General features: G+C 44.7%; 1 protein-coding gene across 1 annotated transcript in view; it reads left to right on the forward strand.

Moving 5' to 3' along the window:
* The first annotated feature begins 1,499 nt into the window (after nt 1–1,499).
* KIAA1549L (KIAA1549 like) overlaps nt 1,500–18,497 on the forward strand; it is a 100,044-nt gene continuing 83,046 nt past the window's right edge. The window contains exons 1-6 of the mRNA XM_087822275.1: nt 1,500–1,530; nt 5,689–6,030; nt 8,644–9,258; nt 11,240–11,355; nt 13,849–14,068; nt 14,862–14,995. Coding sequence (XP_087678401.1) covers nt 1,500–1,530; nt 5,689–6,030; nt 8,644–9,258; nt 11,240–11,355; nt 13,849–14,068; nt 14,862–14,995 — 1,458 coding nt within the window. The remainder of the gene's footprint in view (nt 1,531–5,688; nt 6,031–8,643; nt 9,259–11,239; nt 11,356–13,848; nt 14,069–14,861; nt 14,996–18,497) is intronic.

An 18,497-nucleotide genomic window follows, 5' to 3' on the forward strand; every position in this document is an offset into this window, starting at 1 on the left:
CACAAATGACCCCATCAGAAATATCAGAAGCATGCCAGGGCCTAGGGGGAGGAAAGAGACCCCAAGTCCCATTGATTTCCTTCTGATGCAGATGATCTTGTGTGTGTGGTGTCCTAGTGTATAAGAGGAGGTCATTGTGTCTGTCCCACCTGCCACATAGGGATTGTGGTGACAACATTGGAAGGAGATGAAGCCATTATGTATGGTACGTGGTCAGCAGTCAGGAGATGTTATCATGATTACCATCAAGGAGCACTGCAAGCTTACAGGCAACCTGTACCTTGACAGTTGGGGGGTGTTTAAACAAATAAAAACACTGCGTCCTAATGGAAATAATGTGCAGCCTTATCTAGTATGGAAACATGCTTTAATATAATGTTAAAAGAGAAAAGACAGGTGCAAAGTTGGATCTGCAGTGTGGTTACAGGTCTGTAAAGCAAGCAAACCAAAGCTCTTCCAAGAATGAAGTCCGGATGGTTCACCGCAGCGTGAGCCTTGGTTTTCTCCAGGTGGGGGACTTGCACGTGGAGAGGGCGGAGGGAGGCATGGGGTTCCTCTTCTTTCCTTTCTACTTTTTCATCTTTTCTAAATTTTCTGCAATGATTATGTAAACTGAGGTTTTAAAAACTGAAAGTGAAATCGTATGTAATGGGGGAAAAGTCCATTTTAATTTTTAAACCTGTTTCACAAAGAATTTGAAAGCAATAAACTTTTACAAAAAGAAAACAGCTGTGAAGAGCTTGGAAGCGAAAATGCTTCTGTCGAAGCATTAAACAGAATCTTCTGCTTGCTGGCACTGCTTCAAGGAATGGCAGTTTGATTCTATTAACTGGCGCATTTCGTTTTAAAAAGCCCCAAGAGAAATCATCTTAGGCAAGACTGTCCCAGGAGCCAAACTTCAGAAGCATGGGGTGCGGGGTAGATGCTTCAGCACAGCAATGGCGCTTCATCTATCTCTTTTGACCTTCTGGGAATCAAAGCCTGACAGGTCTCTGTGATTTAGAGCTGTGCTCGGTAATGTTTGCCCAAGCAGCGCCAAAGAGGGACCCATCATCAAACTCGGGAGGAAGAGGGAGCCCCTGTGTGGGCTCTGGGCTGTGGGGGTCCCTCTGGGAAGATGGAGCCAACCCAGACCTGGAGATGGAGGAAGACCTACTCTTTCCCCCGTGCAGCAGAGAGCCTGGATCTGAATTCAAAAGAATTGAGAGGTTGGGCACAACTTTTCTGGGTCCTCTGCCCAAGGCCTCACAAAGCATCAATCATGGTGTCAACTGGCCTGTGCTATCACCTGGAGGCTCGACTGGGGAAGAGTCCATTTCCAGGTTCACTCAAGTTGTTGGCAGAATTTACTTCCTTGTGGCTGCTGGATTGAAGGACCTGGCTTCTTGCTGGCTGTCAGCTGGAGGCCGCCTTCTGCTCGGAGAGGCCATTCTTCCTTCCCAGAGACTGCTGCAGTCCTAGAGGCCACCCACAGTTTTTGTTACATTGACTTTCCCAGGATGGTCTTAATTCATCAGGCCATCAAGAAGAGTGAGTCTGCTAGCTAGCTAGTCCTATTTAAGAGAATGTAATCACAACAACGATATTCCATCACCTTTGCCATATTCTACTGGTTAGAAATAAGTCATGGGTTCTGCTCATTCTATAGGAGAGGATCACACAAAGGCATGTCCACTAAGTGATAGAGATTGTGGGGCTACAATAGAGTGTGCCCCACACACACACCACCTGTATCCAACTTCTGCTTCACTGCCTTCCTGTGAGTGTTTTAAGCTCTCTGCAATTTTCTTATGCCCTGCTTCTTCTAACTTACTTTCCCCTTCTTAGTAAATACCATCTAAGCCCTGGCTGGGTAGCACATTGGTTAGAGCATCGTCTCAATTTGCCAAGGTTTTGGGTTCGAGTTCCAGTCAGGGCACATATAAGAAGTAACCAATGAATGCATAAGTAAGTGGAACAACAACAGTATTCTCTCTCTCAAATCAATTTTTAGAAGATAAAAAAACCACATCTATCTCTATTTCCCCCTCAGAATATTTCTTTCCTTCTTATCCCTTCCATGACACAACTTTAATTAATGCAGATATATTTTATTTGTTTGCTTAGACATATTTCTAAAATCTCATGTGTAAAACAGAAGTAATTTTCATTGAAATGAAGAGTTCTTAACTGATTTTGGCTTCTGCATCCTTTTGAGAATCTAAATCTCTAGAGACCCACTTCCCAGACATGAGGGACACACCCCAGTACTATTTCAGTTATTACTGCTGTGTGACAACACCCCTAGTTTAGTGTTGTAAAATCACAACCATCTCATTATGCTCGTGGTTTCAGGAATTCAGACCGAGCACAGTGGGGATGGCTTGTCTCTGCTTCATGATGCCTGGGGGCTCAGTAGGTAAGACTCGAACAGCCTGTCATCCACTTTTGCCCCTTTCCAACCTGTTCTTCACTCCGTAGCCAGAATGATTGCTCCAAAACACAGATTTGCTCTTGTGCATCACCCACCCTCACCTCCATCCCCCACATCTTCAAACCAAAACCTATGACACTACAGTGGTCAGGCCATTACCAACTTCTCCAGCCTTATCTCATGCCACGCCTACCAGTGTTCCTCCGATCTGGCTCTTGGGGTCACCTTCTTTCAGTTACCTGTATTATTTATGCTTCTTCTTGCCACAGGGCCTTTGCATATGTGTGTCCTTCTATATGGGATGTTTTTCCCTACCCTCTTTGCTTGGTTAACTTCTCCTTAGTCTTTGGATAGCTGCTTGATAGTCACTTCCTCAGTGATGTTCTCTCCGACATCCCTGATCAGGTCACATATTCCTATTGCATCTTCTCAAGGTCTGTGCATCTTTCAGCCATAACACTGATCATCTTTACATTGGTGAGAATGTAAAGTCCACATCTCCCATAAGCAAGCCTGGGAGTTCCATGAAGCCATAGCCCACGCATGTTTTTTCACCATTTATTCTTTATACTCTACATAGAGACTGTATAGATATTATGTTCTAAGTGCGAAATATTTTTTATTTTAGAAATGAAAAAATTTTAATGTAGCCTAAGAATCTGGTGTTTCTTTGCTAGCCTACATTCCAATTCTAGCTCGTGATGAGCTCCAGTTAACTCTGCCTACAGGCAACACAAGCTATTCTTAAAGGGAAGCTCCCATCCTGTCCCTGTCTGGGTAATATTTGGAATAAGGGCAAGCCTTTATATCTTTTAACAACAATTTCAGTCAGTTGATAAGTCTTTGAAGTGAGTTTCTCTGAAATGCTTGTTATCAGTTCTTCTCTGAATTTGGCGTTATTTCAGAGAACATGCTCTCAGTGAACATGCTTTCTTCCCAGCTTTATGTACCACCCACATTCAGAACAAGGCAAGACTGCAGGAAAAGCGTGAAGCTGAGTCGATCTGGAAGATAAGGCAACATGAACAGGAAGGACTGAGGGATGAAGGCATTATCAGCATCCGTGTAAAACTGCAAAGCTTCCGTGTAAAACGGACTGAATGGGGTAGCAGAGAAACACAGTTTTTATTGCAAACCAAGGCAGTGCCCAAGGAGCACAGACATTTTAATGAAAAGCCGTGTTAGACTTTGGTGTCCTGAAGCTGTATATGCATCTTGTCACTTATTTTTGTGTGAGGTGGGTTTTGGATAACAGAGGCCCGAGGGAGCACTGGATCCTGCGGGGAGGGCTTTAGTGATTCTGATCTGGTGGTTTCAAGACAAAGGAGCTGAGAGGGGCTTTGAGGACTGCTTGCCCAGGGCAAGGGGCTGCTTCTTGCTTACAAGTCCACTGACTTGCCTTTAAAGTAGTATTGGTTTACACCCTGATGTGTCCAATAAATGACTGAAGGCCAGTTCCTTGGGTATCTGTAAGTCCCAAGAATGGGGGATTTAAAAAAAAAAAAGAAAACAGAATCAAAAAGGAAATTTTTTGTGATAACTAATTCCAAGTCTTAAAAAAAGAAACTGAAAATAATATTTCAGAAAACCATCACTGTGTTGTGAATACAGAGTATACTGCATATTCTAAAAGCTCAGATATTTTAAGATTTCTGCCCTGGCCAAGTGGCTCAGTTAGTTGGAGCATTGTCTTATACACCAAAAGGTTGCGGGTTTGATTCCCAGTCAGGGGACATACCTAGATTGTGGGTTTGAACCCCAGTCGGGGCATGTATAGGAAACAACTGATCCATGTTTTTCTCTCACATTAGTGTTTCTCTCTCTCTGTCTCTGTTTCTTTCTCTCTCCCTTCCTCTCCCTAAACATATCCTTGGGCCAGTATTTAAAAAAAAATATATATATATATATATATATATTTTAAGATTTCAGGTTTAGTTGTTTGGTGTTTTGTTGGCAGAATACAGGAGTGAGGAAACCTCGCATCTGAACCTGCTTCTGGCCCTAATCAGTTATGTGGCTCCTGGTAAAAGCTCTCCCCTCTCTGGGCCAGTGTCCTCTTTTGTTAAACAAAAAAACAGGGCTCAGAGTCTGTAATGACTGCTCATTGTGTAGTGCTTTTTTTTAGCAGTTGTTTAGTGCCTTTCTATTTGAAGAGCCCCTCCTTCACCTCCCTGATGTCATTTGCCCCCCAGCAGCCCAGCAGGGGAGTTAGCGGCTCAGTGCCCCACTCCACACAGCAGTGCTCCAGAACACAGCTCCCGGTGGCCGGGGTGCAGGCGCACCCAGATTTTCTGGCTGCAATGCTTGGCTTGTTTGTTTGTTCCTAGCAGACAATTCTAACGTTTTTAGCTAGTAATGTAGAAAGCTCTAGAAGTATCTTTTTTTTCTTTTTATTTTAATTTAAAATATTATTTAACAGCACTGAGCCACTTCTGGGGTCATCAACACGATCAGTACTGCAGAACCATAGAAAGAGCGTGAGAGGATCGTTGTAAAGGATGTCATTTCTCTTCCCGCTTTCTGATCACTTGTTCCCTTGCCTCCTTTCCCATGGGGGTCCCCACTTTGTGCTGTGTTCCTGCCTTCCTGCCTGCAGTTCCACACACCAGTGCCGATAGTGCTCGTAGGGACCCCAGGCTTTCTGAGGAGTGTCTCTGGTCTTAGGTTGGACGCGAACAGTTTTTCTTTCAGAAATAGCCTAACCTGAAAGAAATCCCCTGTGATTTTTGACATGTCATGAACAATAGCCTCAGGAATCCTTTTAAATCCAACAAGACGCGTCTCCTTGCTGCCATCTTTCCATAGGCAACCTCGGTTATTCTGCTCGAGATGCATTAGGGTCCTGAGAAAAGACCTGCAGTTAGATACTCGGTCCTTTCGTTTGGCAGTTTGGGTTTTGGATGAGGTTTGTTTTGGTGTCATTGGCCGTGGCAGGTAGCCACATTCGTCTTTGGCCTTCTAGACTGTGAGTTTCCCAGTCCAACCTTCTTAGGTGGTACAGTGAAAAGATTTAAATTCCGCAGGTATGTCCCACATCTTTGCTTAATCATCACTTCACAGAGACTGCTCGTCTCCAGTCCCGCCCTATAGGTCAGCTGCAGCATCTGCATATTTCTAATTACTTACCTCACTGTTTGAGTGTGTTTAATGCTCTTCTGTGCTGGGGTGGAGCGGTCTGGGCAGTGCCTGTCTTGCCCACGCCTTCACTCCAGGCCCTACCACTGCAACACTTAAGGACTGCCTGATGTCTGACCGCTTGGTGTTTTGTTTCACAGGAGCGGACAATCTACAGATAACTGTCACCCCAAACCCGGAGTCACTTCCTCCTGGGAAATTGTTACCGATTTCACCAACATGGCCTTTCTCAGAAGTCCCGTCTTCCTCGGCAGTGGACAGAGTCAAGAACGTGCTGGGCCCGCCCCCCGACAACACCAGCGTGCTGCAGTTCCCCCGAACCCCTCCTCCCAAGATGCACCGCAGAGCTAGGGCTCAGGGGGACTTCTCTGCCCCTTTCCAAGGAAGCGGCTATAGCGCCTCCCTCGAGCCTTCCAAGGATTCCACAGAGTTGCTGGCCCGACCAGGACCTCAAGGGGGAAAAGAAGCAGCCGGTGTGTCAGGTTTGCCTCACACTAGCATGCTCCCCACATTGTCCACCGTCCCATCAGGGATGTCCTTGAGCCCTGTCCTCCCATCTCAGCCAGTATGGGTAGGGACTCCTTCCATCTCAAAACGACATTCTCTGCGGTCAGACATCCTCCCACTTCTCCCTCCATCTCCACCCTCTTCATTGCCTCCTGACTCACCTCATTCCATCATCTTTTCTAAGCCAGCCGAGCGACCCACCAAAGTGCCTATTTTCCCCCAAACAGCTCCCACTGACTCCCCTTCAAGTCAGAGTGTAGCTAATCCCCTAAACCCATTTGCTGATGAAATGAACCACACTCCATCCAAAAATGCCCAGGATTTAATAGGCATCCCTCATCTAGGTTTTTCTGGATCTTCAACAAAGCAGTATTTGGAGCTGTCCCCCACGGAGGGTCCTCGAGCAGCGGGCTCCCCAACACCAGAGTTTTTGAGCTCCGGGGCAGAACTGGCCCATGTGTCTCCCCCTCCCCTGGCGCCTGCAAGTCTTCGGCTGCCAGGTGGAACTCCCTCGTGGTCAAGGTTGGAAGTGGCTCCAAGTCCTGCAGCCACCCAGCCAATTGAAGCTGAGGTGGCTGAAAGAGTGCACAATGGGGTGTCTTTGAAGAGTGCAGTGGCCGCGGTGACCCATGGGGCTGTGCCTTCACTTTTCCAGACTGCTGAGTCAGTGGCAGGGGAAATGACCAGCGGACAGCTAGCCCCCGCCACTGCAAACGCCTCCGCTAACCCGCGGCATTTGTCAGCAGCTCCAGAGAATTCCGAAGGGCCCATCCTTTCAGCAGAACGTGCATCTTTCTCTTTGGTGCCTTCTCCTCTGCCTCTCACTATAGCCAGTCGAGGACAAGCCATCCTTTCTGGGGTGGTTCCTGCATCACCATCGAAAGGCACAGCAGCAGACTTTCCCTCCACACCGATTTTCCTGCAGCCAGCACAGAATCGTGTCTCTCCATCCATCAAGCCCCAAATGCCAGTTCCTCAGGAAGTGGGCCACGATGGACCCCCTCCTACTACAACTACTGACTTCCTCCTCTCAAGCAGATTTCCTAATCTCCTTGCCACGACTTGGACATTTCCGCTGCAGAAAGAAGATGACGTGACAGCTGCTTTAAAGAAAAACGAAAAGGTAAATTTGACAGCTGCTCTCCAGACCCTTCCAAGTAAAGAGGTTCCGAGTCTTCACACTGTAAATGGATTCACCTCTGATTTTAGCACTGATCGTATTTCATCCACTGTCATTACAACACCGAGGCCAAACCTTCCTTCAGAATCACCTCCACGTTCCATCCCCTCTCTAGGAGCCACCCAGACTGTTTCCCCGTCCCCCAGCTTTTCCAACAGCAATCCAGAGACTTATGCAGCTGCAACGGACCATTCTGAGTTGCCAGTTACAACTTCTAAGCGGGTGACACAATTTCCCTCCTCCACTGAGGTCTATGGTTTCTTAACAATGGGAAGTGTGAAAGAGCCAGCAGTCAAAGATGTTTTTTGGAGTTCTCTTTCAGCAGAAACTGGATCCCTTTCCACAGAACCGACGATATCTGGCTTGCCACAGCAAACAAATTATGATATAAATGGGCACACAATTAACTCCACAAGTTGGAAAACTCATTCAGTTTCCTCTACTGCTCCCAGTAGTTTAGCTTCAGCTGTTAGTACAATAGAATCTCAGGATCTCAAAGACACTGCTGGGCATTTAGCAACTGCAGGCTTTAGCATTCAGGATCCAGTCCTTGATACAAGCACCAGTCAGTTTGTCCAAGAGTCAGATGTTACCATGGTTGGAAACCATACAGATGTCTTGTCCAGAAGTAATAATGACCATTCCAGAGACTTCCAAGCCGCTGAGGTTGAAGGTGACCCATCTACAAGTCAACATCTTCAGACTCATCCCCACCTACAGCGGCCTGCTCATCCAACACATCCTCTCTTGCTAACCTCTCCAAGTCTGCCTTCCACAGCTGGCTTGCAGGAGATGCTTTCAGATGGAGTGGATACAAGTTTCCAAATTTCCAGCAACATCTATCCATCTCCTGTGATAAATGCTTCCACACCACTCCAGAATATCCTGAAATATCACTCCACTGCCGAATCTCCTCTGTCAACCAGTGCCTCATTCAGGACCCCATCCAAAGTGCTTCTGCCTTCTCAGCGCCCCAAGAAATGGACAGGTGCAGCCACTAATGCAGGTAGTTTGTTTCCTGGTACCCAGAAAACAGGTATGACTGCTCCTGTGGCCAAAGCATCTTCAAGCTCAACACAGATCCCCAGCTTTGCTCAGGAGCAGACACACCCTTCCACACTGATGAATGACTGAGCACACCAAATAGTCATGTCCTTTATAAACCTCTGTCAACTTGGTGTTTTTGAAAGTATTCGGAATATAAGTGTCCTTATTACCAACCATAGCTTTGCTATAACTGGCATTCTCATTATGGTTAATTGACTTAATGAGCCTAAGCTGTGTGGCCTAAATTTCATAGCACAGAGACTTTTCATCCCAGCAAACCCATAAGTTACATCCATTCATCACCACAGGTGATGTGTGCACTATGGGCCAATGACAAACTTTGCTTTTTCTCTCTTTACAGTGGACTTCACAGTGTCATCCAAGGCAGAGCCAACAGCAGCAGCAGCATCCACATTGTTTCTGAGGAAATCTAGTCCACCAGCTCTGTCTGCAGCCCTAGTCGCTAAGGGCCCTGGCAGCAGCCCTTCGGCCGTGGCCTCAGGATTAGTCAAGAGCAGTTTGACCACTGCTCTAGCTAAAAATGTCACAAACAACACAGCACCTGGTCCAAAGGCAACACCAGGGGCAGTCCATCCAGCCTTCTCGTTCACACCAACCTACATGTTTGCAAGATCAGCACACACCATGAGCACTCATACAGCCATGCAAGGGAACACAGGCACCGCCTCCGGCCTGTTGTCCACAACACACCTGCCCAGGAAGCCACAAGCCATGCACACGAACTTCCCAAACCCCACCAACCCAGACCTGCCCAGGGCGTCCACCACACGCTCCCTGACAATCGCAGCAGCCTTGACATCCATCACGGCACCAGTAAGGGCCACCCGGCTGCCGCCTCTGCTGGCAGAAAACCCAAATGCTGCTCTTCCCGCCGTGTCGACAGCTATGGTCACAACTGGCAAAATGCCATCCAACCTGGAGTGTCAGATGTCCAGTAAACTCCTGGTGAAGATAGGTGAGGCTCCACTACCCTGATTTCACTTGAAAGCAGCAAGCACATGGTGGCTTCAGAGATGCAACAGAATTATTAGATTTCTTTGTGATCGGCGGTTCTCAACCAGGGACAGTTTTGCTCCCCCTACCCCAGGGGATATTTGGTCACATCTGGAAATGTTTTGGGATCTCTACAATTTGAAGGGTAGGGAGGGTGCTACTGGCATCTAGTGAGATAGAGATTAGGGATGCTGCTAAACATCCTGCAGTGCCCAAAATGTCAGTAGTGCCAGGGTTGAGAACCCCTGATCTTTACTAAGTGACAGCGGAGAGGACAAGCATTATGTGACACGATCTTGTCTTGGGATCAGTCCTGATACCAGAGGCCCCTCGGAAACCAGTTCAGCCAGGGGTCTGAGGAACCAAATATGCACCAAGTATTGCCTGCAGAGTGAATCGGTGATGTTTCACGCGAATGAATGAAGTGTTAGTAAACTATATAATCTTGGGAAGTACCACAGAATTCAGAAGGGCTTTTTGTCATTTTTTTCTCAATCAGCAGCTACTAAAAGTACAGCTCTGTGGGCTCCCGGTATTTCTTTTGATGTTAAAAAGGAGACCTTGAAAATGTTGGGTGGTCGATGCTATCTTTTCAGGCCCCACCTCTCAGTTGCAGCAAAGCAGACCAAGGAGGCACAGGGTCCTTTTTAAAGTGTGGTAGTGTTTGCTCTAAAAAGCATTAGACACAGTGTTTGGTGGAGCATGCCAGTGTTGAATGCTCATACCGCCTTCCTCTTCACCCCACAAAGAGCGAAATGAAATGATCTTTTGGGAAATATCCTATTTTTAAAATGGGAAATTGTGAAACTAGGCATAGCAGAAAGTATAGTATCTCTTTCTCTATGTCAAGAAATTATGCCATCTGGTTTTCCACTTTCCCTCCCCTTCGCTCTCCATATCTAGCCTCTTCCTCCAAGCAGCAACCTCAACCACCTAGATGCAGAAGTCTAGAACATTCTCCCCCTCTCATCTTCACCAACCCTCTCTCACCCAAGCCACACGCAGTCCATTGCCAGTTCCTTTCAGTTCTACCTCCAGAACCCCTTCTCTTCACCACCGTTGCCACCTTCCTAGTTCACATTGTCACGATCACTCGCCTAAATTTCTGCAATAGCAGCCAAATTTATCTCTCTACCTTCAGACTCCCACCTCCCCTCGCAACATATCCTCCAGTCTGCAGTTAAAGGAGCCTACTAAAATGTGTGTCTTTATTTAAAACCCTTTACTTCCCGTCGTCCTCAGGACCAAGCCTAAACACACACACTGAAATACTTCACGTTTCTCCCCTGTGCCTTTGCACTTGGTCTTCCCTCTGCTGGGAGTGGGTGGGGACCGTTCCTTCCCTGCTTGGCCTAGCTCACTCCCATTATCCTTCAGGACTCAGCAGAAGCATCAGCTCCTCCAGGAAGCCTTCCTTGATCCCCACTCCCTTGCCCAAGTCAGGCTGGCTGCTCCTCCTGGGGCCTCCGACAGCGTCCTAGGCTTCCCTTCTCTCGTCCAGTCACAAATGCGCATATTCACCTTGGCCTCCATCCCTGTCTTTGTTGCAATTGTGGGGTGGGGACTGCCTTTCTGTTTCAGAGCTGTTTCATGCTGCAGCACCTAGCTCAGGGCCTGTACCTGAGTTGGCTCTCGGGAGTGCTATTGAAGGAATCTTCTTGCATGCAGACCCATCAGGGGCAGGTCCTGCTGAGCCCCACTTGTCCAAGTCAGAAGCAGCATTGGTCTGAAATGAAGAGCCACCAGTATGATAGCTGTCTGTCCACACAAGTGGCTAAGGCCTTCTTTCCTCAGGACTTGAGCGGGACCAGCGGAGCTCTAATCCCAGCCCACCTCTCTCATTAGAACTTGTGGGAGGTGGTGGCTGGGGAGGAGAGGATGACCCATTTATTAGGACATCTGCTGCCTTACCCTGATGACCACACTTCGGTTTTGTCCCACAGTTCTCTTTGTGACGCAAAGGAGAGCGCAGATCAGTGAAACCTTGAAGCTCAATATAGCCAAAGGGCTCACACAGGCGTTGCGGAAGGCTTTCCACCAGAATGACGTCTCGGCTCACGTAAGCCCCTTGCTCTTGTAATCAGACTAATCCATCTGAGCATGTTCAGATTGTTCTCTTCCTCCCGGGTACCATGACCATCGGCTGGAAGTAGCATCTTTTTCATTTTGGCAAATAGTTGCTGTGTGGTGGCTGGAGAAGAAGGTCACACTTTGAGATGGAAAATTGAGGCTAATTGCCTTATGTCCAGATTTTTTTAAAGCCTGGATATACTGTTTTAAATTGTCCTATTATCCCATTGTTTGGAAAAAGTACTTAGTAATTGCTAGTATAATTCTCCAGACACCATCCACTGCTTCTTTCTTTATCTTCCCCACCATTGTAAATAGTTAATGATTTATCTCTGGACATTTAAAAATTACTCTGACTTGTAATTGAGGCCAACTTTGCGTAAATCACCAGCAGCAGATGGGGAAGTAAACACTTTTTTTTTCTCCAAACGCTTTAATGCCAAGTACTATTTAACAACTGCTCGCTGATTTTGGTGGCGTATCCCAGTGATGGAGGCCTCGCTTTACAGGCTTTTGGTTTGGTTCCAAGTTTTAAAGCAGTAACTGCAATTGGCGGTCGGTGGGCAACCCTTTGTACCACTTGAAAATGTTGCTCTGGCCTTTTCCTTTGATGCTTTGCTCTGCAGCTGCTTTGGCTTGGTGGTCCCTTCCCCCCCCACACACACACCAAGGACTAGAAATTAGGTTTGGTACATAATTTGTTGGCCATTGTCAATTTCTTTTCTATAATTCTGGAAGGAGGGAAGGAAGGAAGGAAGGAAGGGAGGGAGGGAGGGAGGGAGGGAGGGAGGGAGGGAGGGAGGGGGGGAGGGGAGGGGAGGGGAGGGGAGGGGAGGGGAGGGGAGGGGAGGGGAGGGGAGGGGAGGGGAGGGGAGGGAGTCGTTGCATGTGAGGGATCTGTGGTACTGCGCCAGAAACTCTATTTGAAAGTGGAAAATGTGAATGTTCCTGTTGGTCACCTCATACAGGCTTCACTAAACTTGTCTCATTTGCAAGCTACCTTCACAGTTTTTGCCTTTTCTTTATGTCATCACAGATCACTGTGACAATTAACATATATTTGGATTCTTTCCAATTGGCTCATTTTTAAAAACTGAAATACATTTCTTTAGAAAGGATATTTGATATTATCACCATAAATGGAGGTCAGGATCACATGCTACAAAGAACAGGTAATCATAAAAATGAGAGTAATGGAAACAGCTTGTTAAATTCAAGCCAGACATTGTTGGCAAAAATAAGATTTGTAAGGATTAGAAAGGTATTAAAAGTAATCCCCAAACTGAGACTTGGTCCTTGAGGTAATTAGGAGGACTGGAACAGGAGTTTCTTTCTCTCTGGTATTACTTACTGTTGTATCCATGCTCCATCTGGAAGTATCTCGTTCCCCTACAGCCATCTATTTTGTTTAAAAAAATTTTTTTTTCAATGATAGTTTACATTCAATATTATTTTATATTAGTTTCAGGTATACAGCATAGTGGTTAGACAATCATGTATTTTACAAAGTGTTCCCCCTGATAGTTCAGGTACCCACTTGGCACCATATAAAGTTATTACAATATCATTGACTATATTTCCTATGCTGTACTTGATATCCCCATGACTATTTTATAACTACCAATTTGTGCTTCTTAATCCCTTCAATTCTCTCACCCAGATCCCAGCCCCTCCTCCTCTCTGGCAACCGTCATCTTGAATACCAACTCTGGAGACAAGGTGTGGAGGAACCACAGGCGCACCCAGCCTGTTGCAAAATCAGTTGTCTTGATTTCTTTGGCAAATACACATGACACAACTAATGGAGATGCAGGAATGGGGGGGGGGTGTTGAAAACACTCAGAAAACAAAAACAAGGATAAAATCTGAAGCCTCAAATCTTCTAATTGGGCCCAAAAGAGCTCAGATTATCAGTATCCCTTAGGACTCAGCCATAAGAGAAACTCTCCATGGCCCACCCCACCTTGGTCTTGAACCAACTTACAAGTCAAGAATGGAGTTAAGTCTGAACAATTCTTCTCTCAGCTTCTAGAGAGAAGTCACCTCATATTTTGTTTGACCCCTGTCCTGAAGGTACCCCCACTTAATCTTTCATTTCTGCTTTTTAATTTTCAGAAATGATGAGAAATATAATAAAGCTATATTTTAGCATTCGATTCCCTGGCAATCTCTTTTGCCTGCCATCTTGGGTGACAGTTGGCTCTCATGGGATTATAATGAGGCACTTAAGGAATAACCCCCCCCACACACACACACACATATTTAATTCTATCCCTTTAGGTTCAATATAAATTATATTTTATTGTATTCTGATAGTTTCAGACTTGCCAATCTATGTATTCTTTATAGGATTGTTAGAATATTTGTTGAATGAGAACATCCTACTCCCCAGCCGTGCTAAATAACAGTTATGGTCCTCGGAGACACCAAGAACTTAAAGTGGAAACAAATACTGAGTTCTGTGGGCCCATTTGTTTTGCAGGTGGACATTCTGGAACATTATCATAATGTCACCGTTGGTTATTACGCTACCAAAGGGAGGCTGGTGTACTTGCCCACTGTAGTGATCGAAATGCTGGGTGTCTATGGGGTCAGCAATGTCACTGCAGATCTGAAGCAGCACACCCCAAACTTGCAGTCCGTGGCAGTGCTGGCCTCCCCCTGGAATCCTCCGCCTGCAGGCTACTTCCAGCTGAAAACAGGCAAGTAACTCAGAAGGAGAGGATTCCTCTCCATTCTGGGAGTGGGGCAGTTCCAAGACGACAACTCTTTAAGAACTCATTGCTAACTGCTCTGCATGTCTTTAGTTCCCTGTGTTCCTTCCTCAAAGCGCCCTGCTAATCAAGTGCCCTGCAAATCAGCCTAAATTTTCCCTGGATTTATTAGAAATATTTCTTCACAGGACCCTTTCTTCCTAATGTTTATAATTGGTACTTATGTGCACCAAATACTATATTTTTCATTTTTTTCTATATTATAGATACTGGTAAGAGTAGAATAGCCATAAAATCTATACTTTGGAGCAACACGTTCCAGGTGCCACTGAATTAGAATCTCTGAGCTTAGGCCTTGGAATCTTTCTTTCAAGCTCCCTGCTGATCCCAAACCACAAGCATGGAGAAACCATTGAAATGGAAAGACTGAATCAGCTTAGTAATGCAGATCAATTGATTATTGCTTCCCTCCAAAGAATCAGAGGCATGATCTCTCTTAAGTTATTTTTTTAGCAGTCTTGAGCAGATGCCTACATATTCCAATCAAATGAAATCCCCAAATCCTTTGCTTTGGAGGGAATCTCAGGTCTGATCACACTTTTAGTTCTTCTAGATTATAAATCATTTTAAGAGACATTTCCAAAACTACAACCAAACCTTGCCTCTTCCTTGCCCAATTGTTCTGATGTAAAAAGTGTGGTTTTATATTATGACTACTGTTAAATCCAAGGAACAAAGACACGGCGCGTCGGTGAGTGCGGGTTTATTACTCTTGTTCCAGTGCTGCAGTTTGTGAGCCAGTCGGACAACATACAGTCCTGCAGGTTTGCTCAGACAATGGAGCAGAGGCTCCAGCGGGCCTTCCAGGATGCCGAGAAGAAGGTCCTGAACACCCAAAGCAACCTGACCACTCAGGTAAGCAGGAGGGCGCTTGAGTCGTTTAGTTGACAGAGGCCACTCGTAATGCAGATGTTGGCAGGAGGTGACTAGGTCCCTCATTTCAAAGCTGCCTGGGATAAATGTTACTTTGTACTTCGGGTGCATGATATAGGCAGGAGACAGTGCCACTCCGGGGCCACTGAGCTGAGTTAGTCCCTGCACCTGCGAGGATGTCTGGGGTATGGAGGCTGTGTTGCTGTCTACCTGCTGTGGTTTGGGATTTTATATTTATTTTCCTGTGTGAAGATTCCTCAGGCCTTTCCAATATATTTATTATTTTTAAAAATTGCACTAGAATATACTATATAAGATATGTCAAATGTCTCACATAAAATGAATCATTTCTAAATAGCTGACTCACTAAGATTTGCCTATTCTGTGATTTTCATTGAGTTATTTTCCAGATATCCACATGAACAGTCATCTTACTTTATATACACACACACACAAAGACAGACAGACAGACACACACACATTGTATATTCTGGGCTTCCTATGTGCCAGGACTGTGCTAAGTGTTTTACGAATGTTTTGCTACATAATACTTAAAACTTCCTTCCGAGGTTTATTATCACCATTCCACAGAAAAGGGAACTAGAGAGAGTTAAGAAACTTCCAGAAGATCACGTGGTTGGTTAAAAATAGAACAAAGACCTGAGCCAAAGCCCACACTCTTATCTATCGTGCTACACTGGCATCAGTGCGATGTAGAAATGGGATCCTTGATGAAACTTTTGGCAAATACATGAGTGATTTCCCAGGAAAATCCCACCCCTGGTGTACTGTATTTCAATTTCCTGGATTTACAGTAGACATGCCATCAAATGCCTTTCTCAGGCCCATTTTTTTGCAATTGTATAGATACCATCCCACTAAAGATAGATAGATGCTTCTTAATGATATTTATCCAGCCTCCAAATTTCTCTTATTAATGGTACTAGCCAATAACTCTGTTTTTACTGAACAAAAAGCCTTTAAAATGAAACCTGGTGGTTTTGAAATTGACATTCAGTATAAGTGAATTGTCAGCAAAGCCAATCTCGTGTAGAAAGCATACAATTTAATTTGAATGAGAAGCTTTCCTTTTCTAGATTCATTTAAAGTAGAAGTATCTCATTATGATTTGGTTCATATTGGATTCAAATCTAAAAACGTGTCACAGACTTAAGATTTATGTAAGGAGTATGAATCAGCTCTTTTGTGGGAGATCTTTTTTTTCTAATTGGATTTGGTTCTTCACAGGTAGAGTCTGGTTAGAGCTAGACTATTCTCTGCTTATATTCAGGAAGCACAGACTTATTGAGCACCTGCTAGTCATCAGGCACTAGGGGGAACACCAAGATAAAAAAGCTGCCTTTGGCCTTAGCAAGTAAGAAACCTTCCTTGGCAAAGACTACAACAGGCAGTTTGAAAATTGCATCTAAATAGATTTTAGATGCTCTTGAATATATCAACAGCTCTTGAAATGAACAGATAATTGGGTGAATTGTTTTATTAACCCAATTTCTCTTTTTCCTTGGCCAACAGGAAGCCAAGAGACAAAGTTGTTGCCTGGGTTTAGTAACCCTCTAAGCCCCTGCATCATGCATAAATAGCTGTATGATTGCCATTCCCCTGGGCCTGTCTTTAATCTGTTTTTCCAGGACCTGGTTTTGTAATTATAACTTTCCATTTCATTGTTTTAAATATAATTTGTGGAACACCTTGGATGCTCTGTGAAATAAGACCACATAAATATTTAATTAATTTGTTTAGTGAATCATTGAAAAAATGACTTAAAATTATTTTTTTACTTGTATAGCATTGATATTAGAGGCTAGATTACAGTAAATTCAATTAGGACTTTTTGGTGCAAATGACAATCCAAGCTTACAGGCGTAAGCAAAAAGAGGAAGTGATTTGTTCATGTAACTGAAAGGTTCATTTTATTTACTTCAGGCACAGCTAGACCCAGGTGCTCACATGATTTCTTCATGTAGTTCTCTGTTCATTTCTTGGCTTGCCTTGCTCTGAGCTGCTGTCATCCTCAGGCCCTGCGGGTGGCCCCTGGCACCTCTAGGTTTGCCTCATCCTTATTGCTCACAGTCTCATGGAACCAAAGTGCCTTTTTGTGTCATTCCAGTAAAAATCCTGGGATTAGCTCTCATTGGACACACTTGGATCCTGTGCCCATTTCTGGACCAGTAACTAGGCAAGGAGATGAAATGTCCCAATCAAGTATGCCTGGATTAGATGTCCACTACTGGAACTTGGGTGGGGTAGCCCCACCCAAAGCAAATGAACTGATAGGGGAGAAGAGGTGTTTTCCCAAGAAAAGTTGTGATGCTATCATAGAAGGGATAATGGGTGCTGGGTAGGCAAAATAACAGCTTTCCATTAGGTCAGTCTCGTACACCTAATTCGCTAAATGAATAGTGGCATGAGTGAGTGGGAAGTAAGAGATGAGGTCAGAAGCCACAAAAGTCTAAGAATAAAGAAGTGATGGGGGACAGGGCATGACTTTCAGGGAACAGTGATATGGCCTGGATCTCAGGTCTTTGGACCTCTTATTTATGAAGCTAGTGTTAAGCAGCCACCAACAATGGTCACACTTTCCTTAGCTATAAAAATGACTATATGAAAGAAGACATACATAAATGGAAAAACATTCTATGCTCATGAATTGGAAAACTTAATATTGTTAAGATGTCAATACTACCAAGAGCAATCTAGATTCAATGCGATCCCCATCAAAATTCCAGTGACTTTTTTGGTGGAAATCCTAAAATTCACATGGAGCCTCAAGGGACGCTGAATAGCCAAACAGTCTTTAAAAGTTGGAGGCCTCACACGTCCTGATTTCAGAACTTACTACAAAGCTGTGCTAATCAAAACAGTGTGACACTGGCATAAACGTAGACATATAAACCAATGGAACAGACTAGAGAGCTCAAAAACCCTTGTGGATATGGTCACATGATTTTTGACAAGGGTACTAAGACCAGTGGAGAAAGGACAGTCTTTTCAACCAATGGTATTGAGAAACTGGACATCCATAAGCAAAAGAATGAAGGTGGACCTTTACCTAACCCCATATACATAAATTAACTCAAAATGGATCAAAGACCTAAGAGTAAGAGTGAAATTAGTAATCTTAGAAGAAAACAGAAAAGTTTCATGACATTGAGTTTGGCAATGATTTGTTGAGTATGACACCAAAACACAGGAAACAAAAGAAAAAATAGATAAATTGGACTTCATCACAATGAAAAACTTTCATGGACCGAAGAACACAGTCAAAAGGTACTCCATCGAATGGGAGAAAATATTTGCAAATCATATAGTATTTAACAAGAGGTTAATATCTAGACTACATAAAGAATTCTTACAATTCAACAATAAAAGTCAAACAGCCTAATTAAGCAATGGGCAAAGGGCTTGAATAGACATTTCTCTAAAGCAGACGTACAGATGACCAATATATGACTGATCACTAGGG

Source organism: Miniopterus natalensis, chromosome 11 (assembly GCF_054644295.1).
Source record: "Miniopterus natalensis isolate mMinNat1 chromosome 11, mMinNat1.hap1, whole genome shotgun sequence".
NCBI classification, from domain to species: Eukaryota; Metazoa; Chordata; class Mammalia; order Chiroptera; family Miniopteridae; genus Miniopterus; species Miniopterus natalensis.